At 41.4% G+C, this 22,104-nt stretch overlaps 1 protein-coding gene and 1 long non-coding RNA gene across 3 annotated transcripts in view; one reads left to right on the top strand and one right to left on the bottom strand.

The window, feature by feature from the left end:
- Positions 1-2,080: 2,080 nt before the first annotated feature.
- Positions 2,081-3,437, bottom strand: LOC135257060 (uncharacterized). Its single transcript, XR_010330583.1, has 3 exons — positions 3,278-3,437; positions 2,505-2,547; positions 2,081-2,173 (listed from the first exon to the last, which is right to left on the bottom strand). It is a non-coding gene; the product is annotated as an uncharacterized LOC135257060 (long non-coding RNA).
- A 10-nt stretch (positions 3,438-3,447) lies between these two features.
- fam171a1 (family with sequence similarity 171 member A1) overlaps positions 3,448-22,104 on the top strand; it is a 54,282-nt gene continuing 35,625 nt past the window's right edge. The window contains exon 1 of one of the 2 annotated variants that reach the window (XM_064339283.1): positions 3,448-3,838. Coding sequence is in view for 1 of the 2 variants with exons in the window: in XM_064339277.1 (XP_064195347.1) it covers positions 4,128-4,236 (109 nt within the window). In the remaining variant the exon portion in view is untranslated. The other variant, XM_064339277.1, reaches the window with a different exon arrangement.

The following is a 22,104-nucleotide window of genomic DNA, read 5'->3' as shown; positions in this document are numbered from 1 at the left end:
TCATTCTGTTCAGGATGAGGAAAGCTCAACATTTGCCTGTCGCTGCACTTGCACTGCCTCACGCACGCCTCACAACTGGCACAGAAGATTACAACAACAACAAAAAGCGCTGAAGAATCTGTAATTCAGTTTATGAGGTAAATCTTTTTTAGCCATGCAATAGCCGTACAGGCTTGCAGTGTGACCAGCTGCCCTAGTCAAGGGCAGTTACCGTGTTAATCTGCTGGCTAGTGACGTTTAGTCATTTTTGGTATCACTATCTGCAAGTGAATATAACGCACTAACACCCAATGCCAGAGAGTGTGGTTTAATGTTTAAATGAGTTGTAATGACCGTTGTCACTTTAAAAAAAAGTATCTATGTATATAGCTGACAAGCAGACTGTTGTTACATATTTTTTTTTGTACTGAAGAACAAAACAATATTAAAATAAACAAATGTCATATTGTGCACAGTGTGATTTTCATTTCAATGCGGTGCTTCCCAATGAGAAGCTCATTAGTCAACCTGAAATTAGACCCTCTACATATATGGTTATCACATTAAAATGAATGTCTTTTTAGAACTTTTAATTGGCATACCACATTGTGTATTTTGAATGACTAATATGCATCACATGCAACAGCCGCAAGCCTGTTCAATGGGGAACTAGATTCCCCATTGAAGCCCATTATAAAGTATGAAGTCCTCACATTGACTAGCAGTGTGTTTCTGTGGCGTGTCAGGATCTGAGGTAAGGTATAACTTCTAATTAAGGGCTCCTTTCATAATTATGACAACTGGCCAGTCGTCATTTAGCTGCAGGCTAGAAAGTATCCAAGCATGATCCAAGTCTGAACTTGAACACCCCTTGTTTCTTCGCCTCCATTATGTGACCTGGCAAGCTATTCAATTCATCATCAATTAAATATCATCTCATATCAGTGCAGAATTTAACTTTCACTTTTGGCTTAACAAAAAGAATTATCTTTTTATAGACACATTAATGCAAAGATGAGTACAAAAAATAAAATGTTAAGGCTACAAACAGTTGTCTCCATCAGTTGATATATTCCAACCTGGGCACAAGAGATAGGCCTAAATGCGCACGGACATTGATCTAGTCTCTCTTAGTACACTGAGAGATAAGATGGCAGAGCCTGTTGTGTGGTGTTAGCTGTTTTAGATGTTATGTATGTACCCTGTCAGGTTTAGAGGTCAGAATGTCCTGGCTGATCAGTGCTATGTAGAAGAGTGAATATTGCTTAGTGTTATTCCAGTGGAGAAGACATGCTCTGTCTGTCCCTAAATCAGCAGTCAAGGAGAACTGAAGGACAGGGGACAGTCTGGACTGAAGACAAACACCCACATGGGCGCACACACACACACACACACACACACACACACGTACACGCATACACACACACACGCACACGCACACACACATACACACACAGTACAAGGTGATCATTAGCCACCAGTCCAAAGGGGACCCTGCTCTAATCTGTACTGGATTTGGCCCTCAGTTCAATTCGTTGCACCCCATTAAATCCTAGTCAGAGGAAATGAACAGAACCAAACAGCATGAACACACAGCTGTCATCCTAATGCAGGATGACATCAGCAAAGAGGCCTTTTTAAAGCAAGACCCTATCAAGCTCGGCCTTCCCCGAGCACTTCTTATTGTCAGAGATGAGACACACAAGTCAAACGCCGTTAAAGCTTGCGGTTTCTTTGCTTTCCTGTCCTTTTCCATGCTGTGCAATATCCTCCAAATTCCTTCATGAAATGAAAGCAGCTAATGCAATCATACTTTAAGTTATTGATGGCTAAGGAAAAACCAGCATGAACAAAATGCATTTGAAAAGTACACTGGCAAAATCTCCGGGCGATGCAGGGCTGTCTTTTGCTGAAACCAAGGCTAAAATGAAAAAAGGAACAACGCTGCGTACAGCCGCTCTGGATAAGGATGTCTGCTAAATGACTAAATTTGAATGCAAATGTACTGCAATCTGAGACAAATTGGCAGGGAGCAGTGGAGGCCTCTCACAAATAGATTCACATTAACAACTGTTCAAGGAGACATTACATCACACAGTGGCAAGCCTGACAAAGCCATCCTTTAATCAGCTGAAGTTGTCCCCATCCAGATGTCACAGCTCAGATTACTGCACACTGTACCATGGTCACTAAACTGAAAATGAACCAAAGTGTTATTGGCTACATTGCTGCTAAATTAACACACACACGGTGGGAAACACATTTCTCAATCAGGAAAAAAAGCAGGTAATAATAGGAAACTGAGGATGTAAGTAATAGTAGATACACTAAGAAATAAACTGGTTTGGACAAGTCAGGAAAGTATTCTCCAGACATAATGTCCCATATTATCGACACAGTAGTTGTTGAAAGGGAAAGTAATTAAAAACAATACAAGGTATTAGAACATAGTGAAAATGTGTAAATATAAATGTGCTTTTTAACAAAGTTCAAGAGTATCAAACCTCTTTCTTTTTCATAATTACCTCTCCCAAGGTCAAGGAGTCCGTCCGTCCGCAACAGATAAATCTGGACAAGAAATGGCACGGATTGGCATGAAACTTGCGGTGCGGACTCAGGTAGGAAGAACCCTACAAGCATTGGTGATTCCATGGCCTTTCCTCTAGCGCCACTATCAGGCCAAGCATATCTCAAAAAGTCATGTCGGGATTGCCAAGAAATTTGCTGTGCGCATTCATGCAAAGAGAGATTGTTTTTCTTTGGCGGAAGTAGGCTATCGACTCATTCTACTAAGTGCGTTCTTTTTATTTAGAGCTGTGATCTGTAAAGGATGTGCGTGTTGCCACCTAGGACGTCAATAGCGTTGTTGGCTCTGTGGGTGCACATAGCCTAGATTCTGCCACATAGCGCTGCTAGGGTACGAGTAGTTACTCTGAGAGATCTGTTTTTGTCTGATCAGCACCTTCATTCTCTAATTGAATGCCTTAGTTTAAACAGAACAGTTACATTTAATAAAAACTTTATTTCGTAGCCTACAGCCTTTTCAACAGGACCATTCTTGGATTTACGTTATCTATGTTTAGTCGAAGCTACACAGCCATAGTCTGTTTTAATTAACCTTAGTTTTGTACGCAAGATATTACAGTTCAATCGAGAAAATTTAAATGCAGACAGTAGGCTACATTGCATTGTACTTGCATGTCGGCCTGGTTGAAAAGGATCGGTTTCAAAGGAAGAGAAGGTTTCTAAGTTGTATTCATTATCAGTCAGCCTTGAAACGCCTTGAGCGATAGCCTACCAAACATTTGCGCCGTCAAGCAGGATATCCGCCGTCGATTAAAATAAAATGTGCCGAATTGCTGCGAGGAAATAGTCTATCAATGGTTGTGTTTTTTGTGCAACTGGCGTGACATGAAAAAGAGTGCCATGGATGGGCAATTTCGGACTCCTGCCCTGATTGGATATCATCATTACGCTGCCTTTGACACTACGACTATTGTGGCAAAACGCTACGCGGTGCAATCAGTAGACTGTAGGCCTAGTGGATTTTCACGGAAAACAAGGGGAAATTATTTCAATTCAACCTCGGCGTCATATTTCTTTTCAAAGTGTCATCTTTCAATATTTAGGGTACACAAAATGACACATTTATGTTATGAGTTAAATACATTATTTATTTATTCATTTGCAAAAAAAAAAAAAAAATCAGGGTCGTTAGAGCTATTTTTAGTGCATCCCGAGATATAGGCTAAAGTTGGGCCATACCTGGTTGCTTGCGGTATTCTCACGTTTTAAGGACAGACTCTAGTGATCCTGCAGATGGCGGGCTTGCCTTGGTAATTGTAACCAGCTTTTAACGGTAGGTCTTTGGCATCTGAATGGTTAATATTGGTGGAGCTGCTTCTCCGAACTCCAGTTCGTTTTTAGATTAAAAAAATCTAAGCTGCAAGAGAGGCGAGGGATGCAGAATGAGGATTTAGCTCGAAATCCAATACAGAAAAGGGACTACCAAGTAGCCTAAACTATTGGGATCGCTGTTGAAAACAATATGAAAGTCTACGCAATGTACACGCGTAGAGAGATTTATATTAGATGAAGGTATAGCCAGAAGCTATTTGAGAAATTACTCTTGTTATCAACGTTAAGTAATGCGGCGGGTGGAAATTAGCAGGTCCGCAGCAATTCTGCTGTGTCTTTTGGGCTGCAATGTCTGGAAAGCGGTGACCAAGACTTTACAAGAAGACAATGACGGCAAAGGTAGGTGGAATGGATTAGCTAGGCTACTTTTAAAACTAAAGTGATAATAAATACCTCTCCATATGTGCGACGGGAGAGCTTGCTTGCTACAGTAACGTTAATCCAGATGAAACTGCAGATGGCTACATTGTGTCGAAGGAGGCTAAAAGTAATATAATACCATGGTATACAGTGTGATTAAAAAATTATTGGTTATATGCTGCTTAAATGTTCTGCATTATAATAAAGTTATAATAAAGCGATGTAGCCTACTCGAATTGTGCTATAGTTCTAAACCCGGTGCCATCGCATCGTGATTTGTCCTTTTCAGTTAGATAGGCTAACTTGCTAGCTAGTGTTAGCTAAGTGACTGAAAATCTTAATCTTAAATAGCCAACGTGCGTAGCTAGCCAACTAGCTAGCATTATTCAAATGCAGTCATTAACAGCGAGTCTGTGTTGACTAGAGATGAGCTAGTCGAAATGAAATAATTGGTTATACCCAAAGCTGTTTTAAAAACAAGTTCCTTGTTTAATTCAATCCCAATTAGCAGCATATATTGTTTTAGTTACAGTTCGAGGTTAAATGTCTGTGTTACATCCAGTTATTAATTAGGTTGCTAATGCAGACTGACTTTTTGCATCACATCCAGCTTTTGCTAGCCTCACAGCTCTGGCTGTTTGAACATGCTGGCTAAATGTGTCCACTAACGTTAACGTGGTGGAAGATACAGACTAATGAATGGCAACGTTAGCTTCTCTGCAAATCTTAAGCGAGTAAAACCTTTTTTTATTATAGTGGCTATTTATAAAAAGGATTATATAAAAAAAGGATTAAGAAACAACAAACAGTTTGTATTCATTTAGGAGCTGTAGTTAATTGCATTACACGGCATTTAATGAAATAATGTATTATGAAAATAGCCGTGGCTGTTTAAAGTGCCGTAAAACTTTATGGTTGTGCCTCAAATCGGTGATCATTAGTTGGCTAACGTTAACTGACTGGCAAAACAGTGCTGCAGTGGTAGAGGTCATAGCCATAAATGATCCCTTAATTTAGGCGAGTGAATACCACAATGGGAAATGCGCATTTTATTTCTTTTGGGAAATTGATGACCATATTCGTTCGGATTGGAAAAGAAAATAACTTTGTACGTAACAGTATAACACCAGAAGTAACGTTGCATCCGCGATTGCACTAGCTAGCCACTTTCCCTCGCTGCAGCACAGTCTGAATCGACTATGGGCCGCTCTCCACACAAAGCTAGGATTGACATTTCAAAACAATATGGGGGTCGGGGTGGGTTGTGCGTGCTCACTGTTTCACGGAAAGTTAGGTTTGTCCACCCGTGTGAGATCATAGGAAGACGTAAACTTGGATGTTTTGCAGCGTTTAAGAAGATAACGTTGCAATAAAGAAGCGCAGTGAGGTTGATGCAACGAAGGGGAGGGGAGCGCGCGTCAAGTTGTTTTCACGCCACATTGGCCGTCTCCTGAGTGATTTTAACAGATCGTTCCACGTGCTTTTATTGTGTTAAGAGAATAAATGCTGTAACCGGTCTGTATTTATGAAGTTGGCAAGGACAGGAATCCAAAATCAGATGTGTAGCAGTAACAGACCAGGCTAGTGGATGTAGAAAACCCACAATCTCTTGTGCCTGAATTAGGGCTAGCATGGCTGTAATTTGAGCTATGCCCCCATCCCCTCTTTGATTTCTAAGGGTATCCCTGATGATGAGATAAAGGCAATGAAGCAGATGGCTCTCCCTCTCTCAGATCCGGGGCCCCTCCCTCTACTGGGACAAGGGAGAGTGCAGCTAGGAGGTGGTTCTCTCATTGTTCAGTCTTGACTGCTCTGCTTCCGGTTGGTTGGGGTACGTGTGTGACGGTGTGTGGCGCAGACAGAGTCGCTCCTGCTGAGTGCCAGTCCAGAGGACTGCATTGCATGTTTGACATAGTGCACTGGCAAGCTCCAGGTGCCCCCCCCCTCCCCTCAGGTGTAAGGTGAGTCGCAGGGCGTGACAGAAACATTGTTGTTGCCATGTGTCTAATAGCAGTGCTCTGGAGAAGTTTTTAAACTGTTGTCAAAGGAATGCATGCAGTGGCATCGCATATCTGTGCGTGTTTGATGAGAGGGCTATAAAACCTGTTACTGTGCTTTCAAAAAGTTATATTTTCTGAGTCATTGCACTCAAAACCTACATTGTGCTCCTGGTTGACCAAATGTATATGCATGGTGGACTTTTTAGTTGTTGGATAAAATAGCCTAAATAAAATCAATGATTGTTAATGATAGGAAATGGAATGTGCATTGAACAAGAGCACTTATCCGCTCAGGATAATGATTTATTTGTTTCTCTTAAAAGAAAGTTCCTGTTATGGTTTTATACCTGGCAACTCTCTAAGTTGGTCAACTTAAGTTGTGCTATGCACATGGGCTGCTAAGCAGTAGGGTTTCCTAGGTGACCGGGCATTCCCCTTAATATGTGCTATAGAATTCATGAGGGGAGGAGTTTCTCAGGATTGTTTCTGTGGGCAACCTGCTGCTTTTTTCAGCACATTTGCAGGGAAATCTTTGCTGCTTAAGGTACCCATGTATTTTCCGACTAGAAATTATTATTTCATACAGTTGCATGTGCTGTTTTAGTTTTTTATGGGACACTTCAGTGTCATTCAAGTGCCAGTGTGTCATGTTTTTGCTTTGCGTCTGAAGAAAAGGGAAGAGGGGATTGTATGCACTTAGATATTTTGTGGAAATGTGTAGAACTAGAGTAGAATTTTAGTTTTGCACACAGGCAAGCTTCCGTATGTTCTGTTCTGTCATGCAGCCTATCCATAGCAGTGGTCACTGGTGACCAACTGAACGGTTGAGTCTTCAGTTGAACGGCCGTCATAAGCGAGGTCTGTTCTTACTCTTCAATGCAGACATTTGTGTGTGCTCGAAACAGAGCCAGGGTGACAGCAGCCTGGATTAATGGACTCTCTAACGTGTCCTACATCCCATATGCTTCTGTGGTGAACAATGGTTCTGGAAACAAGATGCTGAACAGGGAAACGTGCAGGGCTTTCTCAAGGACACGTCAGGGAAAATGTTTTGGCCGAGGATTGTTCCTCCCAGCTGCTGTCAACATGCTATACACCCAACTGATTTTTGTGAACGTCAGGAATTCAAATAGCGTGTGAGTTATTATTGTCCTCAGGAACTCAGAAGACCTTAGTGTGTTTGCAGCTGATACAGCAGTCATGTTCTGTAAGGCCACGTTGCACACGCTCTGTCATTGTACAGTTATGAAACTGAAATAATTCTGGAAGCAGCCAAAGTCTCAATAACCTGCAAGCCTTTCATTCAGGTATTTTTGTATTTCTCACAAGGAGGGCAGTAACATTATTGTATTGTAATATGTTCGCTGTTGATTTGTTAATAGGATACATTCAGGGTATTAGTGTTGATGTCATGTTATTATAATATGTATTATTAATTTGTTTTAAGGTTTTTTCTATTTAGCCTATTTTCCTGCTGCTTTCTCACACTTTATGTGTCCATGAAAGATTGTTTTGAAAAGTATTTTTGTGGTATTTGGTGTCCATCAGCTTATTTTCACTCTAACAGCATTGTAGCCAGTTGGCAGTTTTACCAGTTGACACTTTCTCACCTGTAAATATGGCAACCAAAAATATTGATCCTGAAAACAAATCCAGTTTATTTATACAAAAGTGAACTTGTGTGACTCCTTATACTTATTGGCTTACTGCTCATCTGCTTATTCCTAAGCATTGTGTTAATGGTTACAATGAAGGTAAATTATTGCTCCTGTTCATTGAAGATTCATTGAAAATGCATTTAAAATTCATTGAAAATTCATTGAAGTTCATAAATACAAGTTAATCAGATTACTTGGAAATTCCAAGTTTATGAATGCACATATTTAATCTCCAGAATGGTCATAAACTTCTTCCCATCACACCCTTGCTGCATCTATATAGTCATTCATAGTTAATATAGTCTAATATAAAAATTTCTGCAAAAGCACAGTTGGTTCTTGCATTGTCTTTGGATGCAGGAAAAGCCTACGTATTGTAATAGAGAAGTCTCTTTTCATGTACTCATATTTATGTCTGAAAAACAAAAGCAGATGGTTTATTTATGGTTCATTTTAACGTATGGTGCAATCCACTGCTCTTGTGTCTGTTTGAGGAACATGGCAGGCTTCTGAGAAGGCAACCTGATGTTAAAGAAACAAAACTATTTTCTTCTCTTTTTAATAGGTAACATTTCCCTTGGGAACCCAGGCTTTACTCGCTGGGTACATTTCTGAGGAAAGTCTAATCATTAACCTTTTCACCTTTAATGCAGTCACTTTTCAAACTTTGCTTTACTTGAGTATTTCTCAACGTTGTTTTCACAAGAAAATGTATATTTTTATGAATTTATTTGTTTTACGCATTTTACATTCAAAAGCAATATACTTTATATGAATTAAAGCAAAATGTAAAAATTCTTAGTTTTTTGCCTTATAGTTTTCACCTTTTAAAAATGTATTCCTAAGTTTGGAATGTCTCCAAAAAAAAATTCAGATTTTTGTGATTTTTTTCATTTTGAAAAGTGTAAATTTATTTCAGAAGCACAATTTTGAGTTTGTGGCGTTTGATGTTCCATAAGCTGTATTGTATAAATACAGAAACATTCATAGTGGGATCTCTGGTCATTTTTGAACTATAGTCTATTTTATGTTGAGCGGAGAGGGAATATATGAGAGGGAATATGTGAGATAATGCAAACAAAGTCTTTTTAAAGTAAGAAAAAAAAAAATTCTTATTTATTGAAAAATACCAACCTAAATTGTATAGTTTCATCCCATTTTCTTTTGCGCTACTTCATGGTTTTCCCAAATGGTGTCAGGTGGGCAACTGGGGATCCATTTTAAGTTTTACTATTGAGCAAGGCAGCTGATGTTTTCTCCATGTCTTCTTTAAAAATCTGTTTTAGTCTTCCAAGCTGTTGTCAAAATGTGGTCTTGAGATGTCATAATTTGATATGAGAATTGCAATGCTCTTGCTGGATAATGGTTGCTAATTGAGATGCATCACAATCAAGCCACCATTTCCCATCATACTTGGTAACAAAGCTTCTAATGTACCCAGGTGCTGTCTGAATCAACAGACACAGTCTGAAGTGAGACTCATCTCAGGTGAAGGTGAGCTTTCTCCATCAAGTTGGACCATCACAATCCTTCTCGTATCCGAGAAAGCATCACGTTATTGTGATATCTCAAGACTCAGTTGTTGACAAATGCAAGCCTTTTAATGATAAAATAATGATGCAAAACCCAGAAGTTTACTGAACAGTTTGAAATCCCCTAAAGTAATCAAAGAATATTTAAATGGAAATCAGACAGGCAGAAAACTCACAAATGGCATTAGATAAGGTTAATTAAAAATTGTACATATGAGAAATAAAAATTCTCTGGAGCATTTTGTGGGAGGAACAAAATTAGAATGTGTTCAGTTTGATAAAGACTTGGGAGTAGTAGTTCATGAAGGAAGTCTGAGAGGTCATGGGAATCTTGTGTGCAAGTTTATGTGGAACATCCCACACGCTGCCCCATTTTTTCCATTTACAGTACAGAAATTCATCCCTCTACACACAGTTATGTCCAATTCTGTGACGGTCTGTCACTGTCAGCACTAGTATGTTCAGGATTGGTTTTCAGACAGAAACACCGGGGGTCAGTGCAATGATATGACATTATACCTGAATACCTCACACAGGAGCACATTCATAAACCCTAATGGGGTGGTACCTACGTGCTGAGGTTTGCACTGATTATATGAGGTAATTGCTTCCAGGAGCAGTAGCCCACATGCTCTTCTGTCCGTCATACGATGCATTTGTTAGTTGAATCTGGCAGGCTTGTCTCTGCTCCGCCTCTTAAATTTTCCTGTGACACAGCATTAATGCTCTGGAGAAGCAGGCCGCATTAACAAAAGGGAAAGCCATTGTGTGGCTGTCATTGTGTCCCACCGTTCCTGTCCTGTGTTCTCTTTGTCCCCGGCCAGGTAGTGAAAGGAGTGGGTCCGAGGGTGTCCACGCACCTGCTGCTAGGGCCTTTGTCTGAGTCTTAGAAGTGGCTAGGCTGGGAGCAACTACGGGGATACTGTGACAGGGGATGATCTGTTGCGGTGCCAGGAATAGACAGGACAGAAACTCAGCCATCTCAGGATAGACAAACCGATCCCTCGTGCCAAGCAAGCCTCGTCACCTGTGGAGAAGGGGAAGCCGTCGCTCTCCCCACTCGCAGATGACACAGTCAAGCTTATCCTGACCACTCTTGTTCAGGACCCACAGGAACATTCTGGAATTAACTTTCTTTATCCTCACGTCTTCACGTCACGTAGTGTTTGTCACGCATTCACTCAAGAGCACCTTTTCACTTGAAAGAATTACAGTAGGAGTTTGAACGGTACAAAATACGAGCTACTGGAATGATTCAGGAGGTGTTTTCATTCAGAAGGTCTGAAAAAGGGCATCATTTTATAGCAAGAGGGAGTCTGTTTCATCTATCTGTTTTGGGGGGGTGGTTTCCTTCATATGTTCTGTACACTGACAACAGGAGTGTGAATTGAAACCTTCAATTTTTTGGTTCAAGTGTGGAGCCCCGAAGTCCCCTGACACTTCTTTTCAATCCGTTTCATTCTAGCTTAAATTGGTATCCTGTTAGAGCGAATGCCTGCCTCATGGTTTTGATCCAGGTTATCTGGCACCTCATTTTGTGACCTTAACTCAGTGCCCCGCAGTCCTGTTCTGAAGGAGTACATCATTTCAGCGAACTCCCATGCAGAGATATGGCATCTGGTCTGGCTCATTGCAACATCAAAGCGTTTGGGTGTTTATTTGAGATCCCGGTTTGTAATTCCCATTTCACCGATTGGCTCAGTGGCAGAATATTTATGTGCGCACCTTATCTGAATCTATTTTAGGAAGCAGTTCTCTTCGCACTTTTGTTTCTGAGTCTGGTAGACATTTAGAGTTTGTTAATGCACTAATGATGGGGGTTGCTGCAATGACTTCACATTGAAAACAAGACGCCACATAAACTCCATGTCAGCTTTATCGCGGGAACCTCTCCTCCTGCCAAAACCATTAATTGTGGGTGATGTCATTCTCTGGCTCCAGAGGAACCAATAGTAATGAAGGCCTGGATCTTCAAAGACTCGTGATTGGTAATGCATGGCACTGTGACACTTGTCCATACTGCTATTAGCTGGTTATCACTTTTTTAATTAACTACCTCTGAAGTGTTTTGGGGGTGAACACACAGCTCACATACTTATGTGTTTTGTCACAAAATGCCCTGTGAATCTCTGTTCATTCATATGGGAATTCATATGAGTTTCATAAAAATAATGTTTCTTAAATGAAGTCTTGAAATGAGTACATTACCCTGATTGATGTCAAGCAAATGTTTAATTAAAGAGCTCTCAAGTTTACAGTTGCTTTTTTTCCCCCAGTCATCACAATCTGATCTGCTTTGTCAGATGCTGAGTCTGCTTATTCAAATAAAATAATAATGCATTAATTGAATCATTTAGAGATTTTCTTTTTTAAGCAGTTGACTGAAAAGAAGAAATGCAGATATAAAATGACTAGGATTACTGAAAGGATGTCAGTATTCCAGTATGAGACAGGGTTGTACAGTATTCTTGAACATTAACAGAGAAAATTTGTACAACATAAGTTCAGTGACTGTTTGACAGAATACAAGTGCATATGGTAATGGTTTTATTTCTTCAAAGATTAGCCTACTTGCTGCTACTTGACCTTCCTCAAGGTCCCCCTTAAATGATCACCTTGTGGCTACAGATTCCACTTCAATCATTTGGTTAGTATTGGACACCTGGACATCCAGCAATGCCCCACAGGACTTCCCTGCTACGTTCAGCATTGGTTCAGTCCACATTCAGCCCAGACCATAGGACTCCTCACCGTAGCTCCTATGAGTCTGTCACCCAGATACACTACTCAGGAGCCCATGCAACAGTCTTTTTAAAAAAAAAAGTGGTTGTCATGTCATGACCTGCCTTAAAACACAATACACAGAATATTGTACTTGGGTGATGATTGTTTTTCTTAAATGTAAATCACTCCCAGACTGGGATTAACCTTTTTTTGTCGCAATAAATAAGAAGGGTTTTTGTATGTTTTGCATATCATTTAACTGCAGGGTGTTGTACCCACTGAGTGTCATTCATATATTTGTTTTATGTTAATCTGCAATTTAAAAAGTAGTTAATTACTAATATTAATAGTAGTAGTAAGTACTAATATTTATTCATGTTCAAACTTATGTTCCTCTTGCCATTAAAATCTGCTTATGTGATGTTGTAACAGCATATATGTGTAAGAGCAGATCATTTTTAGGCAAATATTTATTAGGATGACAGTTGTGAAATTCTTCAGCTGCCTGTCTTTGGCTGAAATCACAAATGTAGAATCCTTGCTGTCTCCTCACAGAAGTGGAATTCTAACTTATTGCATATTATTCTGTTTACAACTGCAAACTTTAGATATACATTTCCCCCAAACATTCTGACTTTTGTGACACCCTATTTATTTTTTACCTCTTGAATCAAGTGTTTTTGCTCTAGAGTGGTTCATGCATAGTTAGTGTGTGGTCATCCATGTTTGTTGCTGTTTGTTGCTAGATAAGAATTTTGGAGGCTTTACATTGGCAGAAAAGCATGTGCTTTTGCATGGGGTCCAATCTGTCATGGATGTCTTGCATAATACCTCACAAGCTGGTGTGCAAGATTTTTTTCTTAAAACAGCTGAATGTTTTAAATAAAATTTAAACAAACTAATTTAAAAAAAAAAAACATTCATCTGCCTTGAGAAAAAAATCTTGTACATGACCTGGCAAACTATTCCACAAAGAAACTACTCTGTGTGAAGAAATACTTCCCGACTCGACGACCATCTCATGCTTCAGAAGACAGCACATGCTCACACTGAGGCATCCTCCGCTGCCGATTCAGGAGAGTGCAGAGAAGCGTTTCCCCTGAAGCATGAGATGTCACTGCTGGTTCTTTTCACACCATGGTCGATGAGTCGGGAAGTATTTCTTCACACAGAGAGTAGTTGCTTTGTGGAATAGCTTCCCGGGTCGTGTCGAATAGGCAGAAAGACAAGGCTTGATACGCTGCTGGATGCTATCCAGTTGTAGGTAAACGGTGAGCTCTAGGTTCCCTTTAGTGGTAGGAAATGGCGAGCATTGTTAGGTCGAATGGCCTGTTCTCGTCCTTATGTTATGGTATTATGGTGCCCTGAAACGTATATAAGAATATATATGCATAAAAAGTGCTGTAATTTCTGCATGGTGAAACCAAAATGTATAAAAATACCCTTTAATAAAAGCTGAAATTCTGCACTTATATTTGTATTCAAACCATTTACATGTGGTTAAGCACATGTAAATAGTTTGATTACTAATCTAAAATTGTGGAGCACAGAGCCAAATCAAGAAAAAATATGGCTTTGTCCGAAACATTATGGAGGGCACTGTATATCACCCGCTCATGGTTTTTCATTAACAGTTTTAATGAAGCTAGCTGACCAAATGGATATCTGTTTTCATTATCATATCCAGTTTCCTTGAGAAATTGAACAACAAAAACGAAGTATGCAAGATCGATGGCGTTGCCAAATGACTGCTGTGTTACTTTAACACAGTCCTTAATGACTTGGCCAAGGCTAATATATTAGCCACAAAGGTATAGTGCAGGTGCTGCTTTGGTAAGTTGATTCACAGCGCTTGCGAACATTATCGGCAGGCCTATTACTGAAGATATAAAGTGACCAGTAACGTCCACACACTGATAAACTGGTGTGTCACCACACAGAGCCTCCCATGCAGCTCCTTCCCTGCTCTGTGATCATATTTACTCGTGGCACAGCGGTCACCTTGATGGGCTCTTAACTCAGACCTGGGGGGGCTTTCTCACCGACCCCCCCCCCCCATCACATGCTGGCGCTACCATGGCAACACAGCTGTATCTCATGTCCTTATCGGACATGTTGAAATAATTCCTCTGATTTAGAGGGTACGGAGTGTGCCGGAGGGTCTGTCTGAAAAACCCGAGGTCCGTAAAGCTCAGCCGCTGAAGACATGGTCACACAATGCGATTAAGTAAACGGAATGGAAATACGTCGGAGACGGAGATCGCTTTCAGAAGGAAGTCCTCGCTCTCTAAATGGCCTGCAATGCAGTACTCTGCATGATTTCCTGCACTGGTGCATATGGAATACTAAGCACTCACTGCTTGTCGGTGCACTGAAAGAAGCCCTATAAAAACCTTGAAATTAATATGTATAATTCAGCAGTGCATCATCTCGTAAACTTGAGCAGTGAGATGTCACTGGGCTCCGACCCTCAGGTTTCCCTTATTGAGCCTGAATGTTTATCACCTGTGAGCTCGCCCAGAAGTGCTTGTGTTCAGCTGGGGGTCCTACAGATAAATAATGGTCAGACCAGGAGTCACTGTGAGAGATTTGGGTTTGAATTCTGAGCAGGTGTGGGGGTACTGCTGTTGCTCTTTCAGAGAGGTATACCGTAATACTCTTTTGCAGCGGTAAGAACTCTGGCTAAGAAGCCTGGTTCACTTAGATATAGCTACAATGATGACTACAATAACTGGCTCCACTAGAAGTGTATCTATAGCCTTTACACTGTGTAATTGTTTTTGACTTGAACTGCATGACCGAAGTGCATTGAATCATTCCTCCGATGACCTCAGGCACAAACAAAATGAACACATTATAAACAGGAAGATACCAAATCTTACTCAGTTGACAGGTTTGAGGCAGAGGTTATTGAGGTCAAGAGTTTGTATGAAATTAATTCAATTCCGTTCTAACAATATTTGTGACTAGATTGCAGCTAAGATGGCCAACTCAAGCAGAGCTGTGGGAACCTGTTAAGAGCTTTATACTGCCGCAAGCACCACATGGGAGGGGTACCACTGGAACGCCTGGAGACATTATGGGATATGTAGTTTAGAAACAGTACAGAAACGCACCAAGGCCGTGAAGCTGTTCCTAAGCTGAAAGAGGATGTTAAATAACGGATTGGTTGTACATTATCAAGGCTTCAGTCTTCAATATTTTTTGGTGATTTGACACTTATCTTTTTGAATTGTTTCCGTTTGACTGGTGGAGTATTATTAAAGTGGAGCGGTTGTTTTTGTGCAATATTGAGAAAAGTACCCTGGGTTAGCCTCTATGAGCGGTATGAGCGTCGGTCACTATTTATTTGCGCAAACACTGAAAATGGTTTGGCTAACCAGCAGAAACCGTGCTGTTTGTCCCCCCCCACTCTGGTTAATCAAATTTTGTCTCGGGAATATCGTTGGCTCCGTTTAGCATAACGCTCGGCGCAACATCCATCTTGAAATGCTTTTCTGTGCACGCCTCGGACCGCAGCCCGTCTCCTGTGGGAAGAGAGCGCTCAGAGAGAACTTTTCCTCCGCGCGGTCCAGGAACAGCGGCGCCGCAGAAGAGGAAAGGGGACCCCTCTACGCCGCGAGGTCGGGAGAGTCGAACTGCACACGCACGCGCCGTCTAATCAAAACTCAAAAACCACCTGGCCAGAGACCGTAAATTGGAAAATATCGTTAGAAAACAGGCGGCTGAAATTCTTAATGAGGAGGAAATTCGGTGGGACCGACGCTGTCATTTCCAACACGTGAAATCATTTAACTGAATTGTCGTGTTTCATAGGCGTGATCTGTGAAACCTAACCTCCTTGCTAAGTTGTGTAGCAGTGAGGGAGACTTGCATCTGTGCATTTGGCTTCGGCACAGGCCCGTAAACCAAATGCTGGAAGATTGAACAGAAGTCTCAAAAGATTGGTTGCTGTCCATGAATATTAGAAGTGTGCTCTTAAAGGTGTGTTCTATCTCAGCAGAGTGAAGCGCATTATTTTACAGTCCCAGGGGAAAATGAAAATTGAGAAGCCGATGTTGTTCTATCCAGTCCTTTTAAACTGTGATGTCTCTCTCTGTACAAAGAGCTAAATCCTAGACATTTGAAAACCTTATTCCAACGTGAATTTAGAAATGGCTTAGCCGAATTCTGCGTGGACTGTCTGTGAGTCTGGAAACGAGTTGGTGTTTTAATGAGCTTGGGCAGGCTCCTTTTCTGAAAATCAAAACCCCGAACCACATAAAACCCCGCAAAACTGTCCTTTTGAAACCCGGCGGGCTAAAAGATTTACTCGATTTTTGCTCGATTGCAGGAAGGCCGAGGTACAGGGATAGAGCGGTTCGTATCCTCTTGGCCAAAGACAGCAGGTAAAGCACTCCTCCATGTGCGGATCCTCTGGTGGGTCCTCTGCAGCTGGAAAGCGGTGCTGCTCTGGCCCTGATGGGAACGCGTGATTGATCGCCCCATTTTTTTGGGGGGGGGGGGGCGCGTCTCCTGCCCATTTTCCGAGAGGCTGTTAATGGCGGCTCTTAATATGTCCCAGCGGGTCCTGTCCAAGGCGCACTTGTTTCACAAACTCTTTAGGAAGTCCTCCCCCCATCCTGCAGGTCCTGCCTTTGCCTGATCATCAAAACATGCATTTTCAATCAAAATGGCGCTGTGACTTGATGCTTAACAGTTCACAGTTCAATACAATATTCAGAAGTCATACCACAGACGTATTAGCTATCACTGGCGTATTACAAAAAAGTACAGAAAAAGAATGGTCTTTCTCAAAACAATACCTATTTTCAGCACATTAGAAAGTGCTTAAAATTTTTGAGAGATTTTGGCAATCATCTCTAAAAGCTTTATGTCCCATGTTTCATATGTTTATATTTTTAATGTTATTTTTGTGAATTACATCCTTAGAAACCTTCTACTGAAAAGGTTGTGGTATGGGGGAATGGATTGGACTGATCCTGGGAAACATATTGTGTTCATTTTTAGTTCATTACGAAGTGTTATTTTTTATATACCTGCAACACTCAGAACAGCCTTGTTGGAGAGTCTTTATGGCTCCTTCCATTAGAGTTGACATGAGTAGGCCTAAGTGTGGGAACCTACGGAACAAAACCCTGGAACTCATTACTGCTGTTTTAATTACACTGTAGGATTACATTTGTTTCTATAACATCAGTATCCCAGCCCCCAGAAACAGGAAATTTGTTAGCCAGCACTTAAAGACAATTGTTCCTATAGGGCTTCCTTTTGCCAGTTGAACTTGTTTATGGCTTCAGACTTCATATGTTTGTTTTGCTGTCTGATATTAACTAAAGTGCACTGCCCAGACATTTTGCATCCACTGAATTGGCTAAGAATGGCAATGAAGGCAGCAGACTACGTGTAGGACATCTGAGAAGCCCAAAGAACTAAGAAGCTCTTGTCAGGCTGTTTTATTTTTTTCACACGATACCCATCTTTTCGGCGCTGGCTGCAGGACGCCTCACATGCTCCTTTTTGAGAACGTGGCCCTCAGAACGAGGCCAGTGGCCCTTATCCCTGGAGCTCCCACTGCCAAGGCTATCAAGCTTTCAGAGCACCAGGTGTCCCATTAGACGTCTGTCTGCAGAACAGTCTCTCGTTTTCCAACATTTTACCTGCGTTTTGGCCATTCTGAAACATACAGTAAATGCAAGAATTGTATTTATATTTTACTGTTGACAATTTATTTTAGTATATAGTATATTTTTTGTATATGAATGTCACTTTGTTGTTGTAAATGTGATGGCAAAATCTAGTAAGATGCAACACTGTTTACGGTGCAGGGGATGTGACTGTCAGAACAGGAAGTCCCTGCGAGCCACAAAACAAGCCATTCCCCTGCTGTGGTGCCAGGTTAAAAGGCAAAGAGCCAGACTGGTCAGAAAGCCAAGGAAAGGCTGAACTCTTTTGCTTCGCGTAACACATTGTCAGTGAATTTGTTCCCGGCTGTCAGACGAGGCCGATTTCGTGTTTGAGCCGCGCTCTTTGATTCGGGCTGTTTCAACAGCCACCGTGACCAAGTAGGTCACAGCATTGACACGTCTCCAGAAATCATCCCATAATATCCTCTGCCTTGTCTCTTCACCCTCGACATCACAGGAGGGAAAGAATGCTCGGTTCGCTGGAACCATTGTTGTACAGGGCCTCTATGGTTATGTTCACACAGCAGTATGTTACAGTACATGGCTCCCTGTGTTTACAGTTGGCCTTGGAGACTCTACGACATCTGGTGTCAATTATTCCAGTGGACACAATAGTGGGATACTGCACCCTGTAAAAATCCTTTGGAAAAATCGACGTCATTTTACGGTCTGTGTAGTGATATAGTCCCGGCCTCAAAGCGCATTCAAATCAGTCTCCTTAGCTGCCAATAGGAATGTTTGTGTATGTCGCCCCGCTTACACATCAGTGGGAACCTGCAGATTGAGTTATATTGGGGTCCCAACTTTGTATCCATCTCAGTCTCAAGAATCAAAACTTTGCTAATGCTGTTTTTGAAGATTTGGGATTATTGAAAACCTCAAATGTTGTTTTAATGCCTCCAGTCAAAAGATAAGAACAGCTTCTTTTTTATTTTCATATTGCTCATTGAAGGTCTTATAGATTCCATGCAGGGAATATTTATTTATTTATTTATAGATTAATGTGGTATACAGTGATGTAGTAGTAGTAGGGGTGAGACTGTTTACTTGAGTGGACAAGTACTTGCCAGCAGATTCTTAAATGTTTAGAAAAAATTTTAATGGCACAATTGTATTATTATTTTTTTTTTTTGTATCTTTCAAAAGTAGTAATGGGTCAAAGTGTGTATAGCCTGTGTGCTGTGTTTACACCCCTGGTCTGATATTTGCTAGGGCGGCAGAAAGACTAGGGCCTTCAAGCCATGCCTGGTAATGGTTCAAACCAGGCTTTTATCTCATCAGTGATAAAGCAGGCTGGCCTAGGCTGGAGAAAATGGGTCTGTGGCTGTAAAACAGGCTTTAGGCATTACAGAAATAAAAAAGTACTCCAGTAAACTCTAGGACAAATCAGATTGTAATTGTTGAGAGAGAATCATAAAATGTCCCACCCCCACTAGCTGTAATGAAATTGATAAGTGCACATGTTTACAGTTGGGATTGGCACCGTGATCATCTAATGAAAGAAATATTAAAGAGGGAATTGAAGATCTTGCCCTCTCCGATCTCCTTCTTTTTGTGATTGGGAGAGTGTCTAAGAGATGGGGGGTATTGGGCCTGTAATATTACCTTGCTCATATAATTACAGCAGTAGGAATACCTGCAGTGGTATTAGCTCGGCTGTGTCATTGCAGTGGTGCAGTGGTCGTCTGCATTGAAGTAAGCCAGGCTCAGAGGTGGGGATACCTGTAGTGACATCACATCACATTACATTACATTGCATCCGGTTTGCAGATGCTTTTATCCAGAAGAACCTATAAAACAAAGTACATAAGTGCACTCCGATAGGTCATCAAGCGCAGTCGGGCTACAGAAGAATAATAACAGACGCTCTCCGCGCCAGAGCCCGGGCCGAGGCGGGGGGCGTCCGCAGCGACGGCGGGATGCGCAAGGCGTGGCGAGCGACGGGGTCGGCGGCGACGACGAGCGGCGTTGCCGTAGCGCGCTGGGCGTGGTGCGGCCGCATTCCAACGGACTGATTCAGCCCCCGAGGGGTGATTTAGAACGCGCTGGCCATATGGCCCCCGCCGAAGCAGCTGGCTTTGGTGTGTTCCTGTCAGCCGCTGAAGTAGCTTTCATGTTGGGGCCCCTACTAAAGCCGGGCGAACCTGTGCTGGGAGTGCTATCGCAGATTTGCAGGGGTTTGACCTCCCGGCTTTCGAAATGTGGTTGTGTTCATGTAACCGATTCGAACTGGACTCACGCCCGCTTTTTGCCTCATTGTTTATTTTCCTGACGTTTTCTGAGGTGTTCCGCTATTTATGGCAGTTTTAAATAGATTAATTTTTGCAGAATCATCGTGTTCTCCTGACTCTTATCAGCAGTGTGCAACAGTGATCTAATGTGTTTTGTAAATTCCATCTGTTTTTGTCTTCTTAACTCCTAAACATGTCCTCTCCTGTGAATCATCTGACCTTTTGACGTGCACTTGTTTTAGGAACAGGTCTTCTAGATATCTGGATAAGAAACGTAGTGGTATCCTTGAAATTATGTGTGTGAGACCTGTTGGTAACATGTAGACCAGTGTGAAAACAAACAAATGACTTTGTTTTTCTGGCTCCAGAGTCTCATCAGTAGGCAGTTTGTTGGTTTTATCCAACCTCATAGTCTGAGCATGCCTTCATATGCTGTCCTCATTTGTGGACCACACCATTTAGATCTGTATGGTGCTGTGCAGCTGTAAATTTTTAACATTATCAGTGGAGGAAACAAACATTTTGGGTAGTTTGTGGTCACAACCCTCTGTGCTCTTCATTATTGTTTGCAGTCTAGGTTAGACATTTGGTAAAATGAAGAAAGTGGCAAGTGGCTGGGTGAAACCAATGAACAGGAAGGAATTAAAATGCTATTTTTATACTGCCTCCATTAACTGGGCAGGTCAAGGTGTTTGGATGGCCTGGCCTTGGTGTTCTATACCACCTGCAGGGCCTCAGTGTACTGTATCACCTGCAGGGCCTCAGTGTACTATATCACTTGCAGGGCCTCAGTGTACTAGGCTATATCACCTGCAGGGGCTCAGTATACTATATCACTTGCAGGGCCTCAGTGTACTAGGCTATATCACCTGCAGGGGCTCAGTGTACTATATCACCTGCAGGGCCTCGGTGTAGGCTACTATATCACCTGCAGGGCCTCAGTGTACTATATCACCTGCAGGGCCTCAGTGTACTATATCACCTGCAGTACTGTCTGCCTGCAGCGTCTGGTGTGATTTCACTCTTGTTATAAATACACATGCGCTAAAGCGGCCATTTTGCTTCCTCTATAAAATGAACTTACGGTCTTCATCAAAAATCTGACAAGTCGCAGATAATAGCTGCCCCTTTATACTTACATTGGAAATCTTTCCTGAAGAAATTATTATAATTTTTGTGTCAGTCTTAATGTTTTATTCTTTTTATCTACTTATTACTTTTGATCCTTAACTACTTCCTTGTTTTAATTCTAGGCTGTGCCCCTGTGTCCCTGTACTCCAATGTATAATCATGCAAGTCAACATAATGTTAAATTAATAATCCATTGTAAGCCTGTAGTTAAGTGCAAATGAAAATATTAGTTAAAAAAGAAGTTTAATGCTTTCTGTCCTCAGATTGTCTCAATCCCATTAAACATGTTATTTCCTGTACTGGTTTTCCATGGTGCACACTACAATTTGATGGTGTTTGTGCCTGTTGGATGGAAATTAGTCGATGGGCTACATTGTTATTATTTCTTGTGCTTTTGACTTCTGAGCAATGGGGATAGGTTAGCAGCACAGATTGGAATTTAGTTAGTCTCGCTTTAATTTGCTTTTTGACAAAATCATTAATTTTTCATTATGTAAGCCTAATTTTGATGAATGATTTTTGTGATTTTTTTTAACATCCCTACATCTGTAATATGAGGTCATAAATATGGCAGCAATTCAGTCTGGACTTCTTTTTCACCTTTCGAGTGGCTTATATTGTATTGAGCCCAGTACATAGTGAGTAAAGCTTCAGTTAAAATAAACAGAAGTACAATAACAATTCCAACAGCCTTTGGCATGCACTTTCAGAGTCAACGTCTGCTAATCTCTCACCAGCACAATACCCCGGTGTGGCTTCCCCTGTTGTTTTGCTGTAATTGTTGAAACACTCTGTTGCCTGGTCAATGTAGGCTAGTCTTTTCCATTTTTCTGATGGAAAAGACTACATGAGCTGGCTGCACAGTTCAAAATGACAGACGGCTT

Source organism: Anguilla rostrata, chromosome 1 (genome assembly GCF_018555375.3).
Source record: "Anguilla rostrata isolate EN2019 chromosome 1, ASM1855537v3, whole genome shotgun sequence".
Classification (NCBI taxonomy): domain Eukaryota; kingdom Metazoa; phylum Chordata; class Actinopteri; order Anguilliformes; family Anguillidae; genus Anguilla; species Anguilla rostrata.
This window is presented reverse-complemented; position numbering and strand designations above follow the sequence as displayed.